The 7,906-nt window shown below is 56.5% G+C and overlaps 2 protein-coding genes across 2 annotated transcripts in view; both read right to left on the bottom strand.

The window, feature by feature from the left end:
* Window positions 1-1,592: 1,592 nt before the first annotated feature.
* Window positions 1,593-6,103, bottom strand: LOC108542533 (uncharacterized). The gene is made up of 2 exons (XM_017892574.1): window positions 5,236-6,103; window positions 1,593-4,642 (listed from the first exon to the last, which is right to left on the bottom strand). The coding sequence occupies exon 1, from the start codon at window positions 6,000-6,002 to the stop codon at window positions 5,301-5,303; it is 702 nt and encodes a 233-aa protein (XP_017748063.1). The 5' UTR covers window positions 6,003-6,103; the 3' UTR covers window positions 1,593-4,642; window positions 5,236-5,300.
* A 71-nt stretch (window positions 6,104-6,174) lies between these two features.
* The window catches only part of SHISA7 (shisa family member 7), a 21,873-nt gene continuing 20,141 nt past the window's right edge, over window positions 6,175-7,906 (bottom strand). The window contains exon 7 of the mRNA XM_017892521.1: window positions 6,175-6,909. Coding sequence (XP_017748010.1) covers window positions 6,269-6,909 — 641 coding nt within the window. The 3' untranslated portion in view covers window positions 6,175-6,268. The remainder of the gene's footprint in view (window positions 6,910-7,906) is intronic.

The following is a 7,906-nucleotide window of genomic DNA, read 5'->3' as shown; positions in this document are numbered from 1 at the left end:
TGGAGTCCATCCTGGCTTATACGGTGAAACCCTGTCTCTACTAAAAAATACAAAAAATTAGTCGGGCGAGGTGGCGGGCGCCTGTAGTCCCAGCTACTCGGGAGGCTGAGGCAGGAGAATGGCATAAACCCGGGAGGCGGAGCTTGCAGTGAGCTGAGATCTGGCCACTGCACTCCAGCCTGGGTGACAGAGCGAGACTCCGTCTCAAAAAAAAAAAAAAGAACACTTCAGTGGACAGCACCAGGCCACGCCTCCTCTTATGGGCCGGATTATGTCTCTCAAAAAAGACGTTTGAGTCCTGACTACCCCGTCCCTGTGGTCGTGACCTCGTTTGGAGAGAGGGTCTTTGCGGATGAACGAGTTAAGCTGAAGTTACCTGGGAGGCTCCTCATCTAACATCGCCAGTGTCATCATATAAAGGGGAGTTTGGGCCGGGCGCGGTGGCTCACGCCTGTAATCCCAGCAGTTTGGAAGGCCAATGTGGGCAGATCGCGAGGTCAGGAGCTCAAGACCAGCCTGACCAATATGGTGAAACCCCTTCTCTACTAAAAATACAAAAATTAGCTGGGCGTGGTGGTGCGCGCCTGTAGTCCCAGCTACTCGGGAGGCTGAGGCAGGAGACTTATTTGAACCTGGGAAGCAGAGGTTGCAGTGAGCTGAGATCGTACCACTCCAGCCTGGGTGACAGAGAGAGACTCCATCTCAAAAAAAACCCCAAAAGCAAAAAGTGGGGGGTGGCATTTTGATACAGAGACAGACACACACAGAGGGAAGACTGTGAAGACAGGGAGAACCGCAGCTACAAACCAAGGGATGCCTAAAGTACCAGCCAAGCACCAGGCCTGAGAGAGAGGCCTGAGCAGATCCCCTCTTGAGGAAGAAGGAACCAGCCCTGCCACCTCCTTTTTACTTTTTTTTTTTTTCAGACAAAGTCTCATTATGTTGCCCAGGCTGGAGTGCAGTGATGGGATTTCAGCTCACTGCAACCTCTGCTTCCCAAGCTCAAGCAATTCTCCTGCTTCAGCCTCCTGGATAGCTGGAATTACGAGTGCCTGCCACCACACCCAGATAACTTTTTTTTGTATTTTTAGTAGAGATGGGGTTTTGCCATGTTGGCCAGGCTGATCTCAAACTCTTGACCTCAGGTGATCTGCCTGCCTGGGCTTCCCAACGTGCTGGGATCACAGGCGTGAGCCACCGCGTCTGGCCGGCCTGCTACCTCCTTCATGTTGGACTTCCAGCCTCCAGAACTGTGAGCCATAAGGTGTTTTTTTTGGTTGTTGTCATTTGTTTGTTTTTGAGACGGAGTCTCACTCTGTCACCCGGGCTGGAGTGCAGTGGCCCGATCTTGTCTCACTGCAAGCTCCGCCTCCCGGGTTTACGCCATTCTCCTGCCTCAGCCTCTGGAGTAGCTGGGACTACAGGCGCCCGCCACCACGCCTGGCTAATTTTTTTTTTTTTGTATTTTTAGTAGAGATGGGGTTTCACCGTGTTAGCCAGGATGGTCTCGATCTCCTGACCTTGTGATCCGCCTGTCTCGGCCTCCCAAAGTGCTGGGATTAGAGGCTTGAGCCACCGCGCCCGGCATGACAGAGGGCTTCTTAGAACAAAATCCAGAACTTAGAAGCACCCTACAGTGCACCCCCACCTCCAATACCTGACCCCTCCGCTTGGTGGTGGACCCTGGCCTGGGAACAAATGCTTAGAAGCCCATCCTTTGGCAAATTGCCCACCTGCTACACCCAGCTACACATTCGAGGCCAGGGGGCCTCCCCTGTGACCCACAAACATGGATGGAAATCCATCATTTCTCCACAGTAAGCCTTGAGAACTTCGATCAGGAAAATGTCTATTTATTCCAAAAAATACCAAGTCACAGCTCCTCTGGCTGTCCTCACCAGGGAATCAAGTCGGGGAAGGGGCCAGTGTTGGAGAGGGGAGTGGAGAAAGGAAGGGATGAGGAGGGAGGCAGAAGCTGTTGGAGGGTCTTCAGGTGTGGAACTCTTTATCTTCTCCCTGTGAACCGCCCCCTCCCATGCTCCCCCAGCCAGAAGGGGAGATGCCTGTGTGTGTGTGTGTGTGTGTGTGTGTGTGTGTGCGCGCGCGCGCGCGCGCGCGTGCTTGTGTATGCATGGATTTGTGTGCATTGGCATGTGTTGGGGCATGGGGAAGTCTCAGATGACGAGGTCCCAGCCCAGGACACTTGGAGGGTAATTGTCAGTACACACCGGCTCCCCCCGCTCAAGACTTCTCCCCTCTATGGCTTATTTGAGGTCAAATCAAGGCCCCAGGGTCAGGCAGCCTGTGCCGACTGAATGGGGACAGGGCTGGGGGCGTGATTCCTGGAATCCAGGCTGGGCTAGAGCTAGTGGAGGGGGGATACAAAAGCTGAAAGGCCAGAACCCCCAAATCCTGGCGGCTGGAGAAAGCTGAGTGTTCCGAGGAGGTGTGGAGCAGAGGGGAGGGGCTGGGAGGGGCGGGCGCTCAAGCTGGCTCCTTTCTGGGGAAGTCACAGTCGGCCTGAGCGGTGTCGGGCTGGGGAGGCCCCGGAAGGGATGGGAGGAGCTCCTCAGAGCAGCTAGAAGCTGTGGGGTTGAAGAACTGGCACCAGGGCCTAGGTAGATTTGGGTAACTGCCCCGTTTCTTCGGTGTGGTGTGAGCCAAGGCCCAGCTCTCTGCCCCGAGCTCCCGACAAGAAGGAGGGTGAGGTGCCAGTGTTTTCGGGGAGACATAAGAGGGAGGGGGACGGCCCAGGGGAGGAAGAAGAGACCCCCCCCCACCTTGCCCTAGGGGCTGGGGGAGGGGCGTGTAGCCCTTTAAGAGTGGGGGAATGGCCGCCCCCGCAACATGGCTATGTACAAAGAGAATTGAGGGCGGATTGTGCAGTGGGTGCTGGGGACTTCCTGCCGCCCCTGGAGGCTCCCCCGGTGTTAGGGTGTTAGGGAGGGAGGTGAAGGAGCACCCCTGGCCCCTGCAGATGTGCTGGCAGGGACCGTTGCTCTCCAGTGTCCCTGCTGCAGGATGAGGCCAGCAGAAGACAGCCCTGAAGGCCCAGGTCGGTCACCAGCTTTGGCCCATCCTCCGGGGGTCAGGGATATCTGAGGAGAATTTGGCCGGGACCAGCAGAGAGCTGATCCTGGTAGGGGCCCAAGTGACAGGGACTGGGCAGGGGGCAGTGGTGTCACCTGAGGGTTGAAATGCTTCCCCTCTGGTGATGATGAGAGGTTTCTGGGTTGACCTTGTCACCAGTCAGATGGCTGGGTGAGAGGCAGCGCTGCTGTCAGGAGGGGCCTGGGTGCCTCACCGGGGGGTAAGGTGAGGTTGGCTGAGGCCACATCTGTGGTGAGGTTGATCCAGGCAACATCCTCAGTCAGGAGTGAGGCAGTGACATAAGGAGGGCCAGAGTGGGGGTGAAGTCATCAGAGGGGGGCAGCTGGCCCCGCCCCTGTCCTTTTTGTGGAAACGGGAATATGGCCTGTTATGCTGGTTCCCCTTAAATGAACAACTTACTGTAAGTACCATGCGGCCCCAGAGGACAACTGAAATACAACCCGTCATGGTACTTGGCTCCTAAGATGATGGCTCTTGGGGGGTGATGGCACATGGTTGCAGTGGACTCTGGGATGACACCAGGGTTATGGTGGATCCTAGTGGGTGGTGACAGCACTAGATCTCATGGATCCTGGGAGATGATGACACCAGGGTTATGGTGAATCCTAGTGGATGGTGACAACATTGGACCTCATGGATCACAGGAGATGATGACACAGGGTTATGGTGGATCCTAGTGGGTGGTGACAACATTGGACCTCATGGATCCTGGGAGATGATGACACCAGGGTTATGGTGGATCCTAGTGGGTGGTGACAACGTTGGATCTCATGGATCACAGGAGATGATGACACCAGGGTTATGGTGGATCCTAGTGGATGGTGACAACATTGGACCTCATGGATCACAGGAGATGATGACACCAGGGTTATGGTGGATCCTAGTGGGTGGTGACAGCACTGGATCCCATGGATCCTGGGAGATGATGACACCAGGGTTGAAGTGGATCTTAGTGGGTGGTGACAGCACTGGACCTAATGGATCCTGGGAGATGATGACACCAGGGTTATGGTGGATCCTAGTGGGTGGTGACAGCATTGGATCTCATGGATCCTGGGAGATAATGACATCATGGTTGGAGTGGATCCTGAGAACTGATAATATAATAGCTATGGTGACTCCTGGGACATGAAGACACACAAAGTGGATCTGGCAGGTGATGACATCATGACACTATTGGGTGTAATGAATTCTGGGATATGATGACACCATGGTTGAAGTGGATCCTGGGAGCATGACACCATGGTTCTGTTGTGGGAGGCAATGACACCAAAATCATGAGGGATTATGGGAAATGGTGGCATCATCAGTCCTAGTGGATTTCAGTAGAGGATGTCTTTGTCAGGCATAGTGGATTCTGGAAGGTAATGTCATCATTGGTCATGGCGGGATCTAGGAAATGATGACATCGTCAGCTGTGGTGGCTCCTGAAAGATGATGACACCGTGGTTGTGAGGAATCATGGAGGGTGGTGACACCGTTGGCTATGGAGAGTCTTGGGAGATGGTGACACCATTAGTCATGGTAAATCCTGGAAGAAGATGTTACCATAGTTGGGGGTCATAGGGAATCCTGGGAAAGGATTCCATCCTCAGACATGGGTAACTCTTGACCCCGGGTGCAGTGCCATCATGAGTGGCGGGTATTGTGTGGTGCTGACAGTGTCAGTGAGGGCAAGAGTAGGTGTACCTCAAGCACCTCCCCCCAGTAGAAGGCTAGGACTTTGTTGACAGAGGTGATTGTCTCTAGATATGGCAGAACGAAGAGTGAGGCCAGGCTACAGGACACCTGTGAGTGCCAGGACTCCAGGATCCTGGGGATCCAGAGTGGCCTCCTGGGAGCAGAAGGGCATCTGGAGGTTCTGTCTCCCAGGAGTCATAGCACAGGTATGGGATCCAAGGGCCCATTTCCTCTCAGAGAGTCTAGCAGAGATCCTGCTGGGCATGTCCCTTGGGTTTGGGGAGGGAGCAACCAAGCTAAGTCATGGTGGGACAAGGCAGTAACTCTGGCGACACCATCAATACCGATGGCCTCCCAGAGTGGGCAGTGCCTCTGAGGAGGAAGCTCTGGTGATGCCATCACAGCACTGGGGTAGGGGGTTCACTGCCAATGGCCTACACCAACCATCATCTCTGGAGGAGGCCCTCCACATGGGCGGCTCCCCAGCCATGCTTCCTTCAGACAACATCTCAGGACAGGGCTCCTCTCTGCTCTCTGGCATCTTCCCTGGGGTTGTCCTGGACTCTGGGCCTGCCCTGCCTTCTACAACATGGTGGCAGCAATGGAGGCCTCTCCTCGTGCCATCTCAGAGCACATAGCCTCTGGGCGAGAGTGCAGAAGGGGCCTCCTCCTGGAGAGGTCCCAGAGTGGGTGGTCATCTCTGGTGATGACATCACAGGAAGAGGCACGGTCCCTCTGATGACGTCATAGGGCAAGGCACCTTCTCTGGTGATGGCATCACAGGAAGGAGGCAGGGTCCCTGTGATGATGTGGTGAAAAGGAGACCTTAGGTCTAGTGAGGACACAATTGGTGAGGCATTTTCCCCTGCGACGTGTCCCAGGAAGATGGCTTTGTCTGTAATGATGACATCATAGGACAGAGGCATCTTCTCTGCTGCAAAGACACAGGGAGAAAATATCTTCCCCATGGCGATGATGCCAAAAGAGGCCTTGGAGTTAGAGGTGACATCATCCAGGTGAGATTGTCTCTGCAGTGACACCACAGGATCGAATGTCATGGAACAAGGCATCATCTCTGTTATTACACCACAAGAAGGAAGCCTCTGAGGACACCATAGAACATGGACATGGCCTCCAGCGAGGACCTCACGGGCTGGCCTCTTCCTCTGTGATGACCTCATGGGAAGGAGGCTTTGTGCCTGTGATGACATCACAGAACACAGACATTTTTGCTAGCGATGACCTCATGGGCCGGCCTCTTCCTCTGGGATGACATCATGGGAAGGAGGCCTTGGCTCAAGCAGTGACGTAATAGGAGGAGGAATCTTGTCTGCCAGGACATCCCGGAAGGAGGCTTTGACTCCTGTCCAAGGGCCGATCTGGGCCCCAGGCCCCTGGCGTGTGTGCGCCTGTGTCGGGGGATCCAGGCTGGGACGGGGGCCCGGGAGGCCGCAGCCCCCCAGCCCCGGCCCTGGCCTCAGACAGTCACCTCGTTCTTGCTGGCCGTGCGCAAGTGCTGGGGCAGGTGGTGGCCCGGGATGAACTGCAGCTGCTCCAGCGTGCCCTGGCGCTGGAAGGGCGGCCTGCGGGCCAGCGTGCCCCCGCCCCCGCCGGCGTCGGACATCCAGGCGGGCTGCGGCGAGCCGTGCAGGGCGTGGTGGTGGTGGGCGTGCAGGCTGGACGGTGGCGGCAGCCCGCGCAGAGGTGTTGGGGGCCCCCCGGGTCCCAGCAGCAGGTTGGAGTGCGAGGCGGCCAGGCTGGCCCGGGCGGTGGGGTCGGGGGGCAGCGCGGGGCTGCGCGGGGGCGACAGCAGGTGCTCGCGACTCTGGCGCAGGGCCTCGGGCGAGGACAGCAGCAGGTGTTCCTGCGACACGAGGCGCGCCCGCGGCAGCGTGAACTCGTAGCGCGAACGGCCGCCATCGCCCAGCAGGTGCTCCTGGGACATGACCCGCCGGGGGTTGGGCGCGGGCGCCAGGCCCAGCTCCTCGGGGCCGCCCCAGGCCTCCATGCGGTAGCCGCCCCCGGTGCCCGGCCGCCGCAGCGCGTGCAGGGGCAGCGTGCCCCGGGGCAACTCCACGGGCCGGCGCTTCAGGTAGGCCTCGTCCAGATCCTTCTCGGCTGCGGGGAGAGGGGGAAAAGCCACAGCGGTGGGTCCCCTGCGCATCCAGAGCCCTCCCCCTCCCACCTCCTCACACCCCGCTCCCATGCAGGTCTGTCGCCCCACAAGGATCCCAGGCATCAGGTTAGCTGTGTGGCCAAAATGCAGATTCCCAGGCCCAGCCCACAATGCTGGGTCAGTAGATGTGAAGGACTTCTTCTTCTTCTTCCCCCCACCGCCTCTGCCTATCCCTTCTTTTGGGAGTAGAACCCAACCCAGCTCTTGCTTTTGGGGAACCACTGATCCCCTCTCATCCTGGAGCAATGTGACTCACACTTGGAGTTGTGACCTGTTACGTTGTGAAGTTGATTTTGCGGGTAGTGAGCAGCATTTTGAAAAATGAAATCAAATAGACCAGAAGAGAAAACTATCAGAAAGTGCTTACGTAATAAGGGAATCAGGGGTAAGTGTTGGTTCATAAAATTCTTACTTCAGGGGTGTGTGTGTGATTGAAATATTAAAGGATGAGATTTAGTTTAAAAGAATCCGCCAAGGTCAGGCGAGGTGGCTCACTCCTGTAATCCCAGCACTTTGGGTGATTGAACAGGAGGGTCTCTTGAGCCCAGGAGTTCAGGACCGACCTGGGCAATATAGTGAGACTCCATCTCTACAAAAACAAACAAACAAGCAAAAAAAAAAACATTAGCTAGGCCAGGCGCGGTGGCTCAAGCCTGTAATCCCAGCACTTTGGGAGGCTGAGGTGGGCGGATCACAAGGTCAGGAGATGGAGACCATCCTGGCTAACATGGTGAAACCCCGTCTCTACTAAAAAATACAAAAAAACTAGCTGGGCGAGGTGGCGGGCGGCGGTAGTGCCAGCTACTTGGGAGGCTGAGGCAGGAGAATGGTGTAAACCGGGGAGGTGGAGCTTGCAGTGAGCCGAGCACCGGCCCCTGCCCCCCAGCCGGGGCGACAGAGAGAGCCTCCGTCTCAAAAAAAAAAAAAAAAAAATCGGCC

Source organism: Rhinopithecus bieti, unplaced genomic scaffold, assembly GCF_001698545.2.
Source record: "Rhinopithecus bieti isolate Rb0 unplaced genomic scaffold, ASM169854v2 scaffold_22436, whole genome shotgun sequence".
Taxonomy (NCBI): domain Eukaryota; kingdom Metazoa; phylum Chordata; class Mammalia; order Primates; family Cercopithecidae; genus Rhinopithecus; species Rhinopithecus bieti.
This window is presented reverse-complemented; position numbering and strand designations above follow the sequence as displayed.

Bases quoted from the DNA above. Each gene is read 5' to 3' on its own strand.
- LOC108542533 (XM_017892574.1), bottom strand. From the start codon at position 6,002: ATGTCATCACAGGCACAAAGCCTCCTTCCCATGAGGTCATCACAGAGG.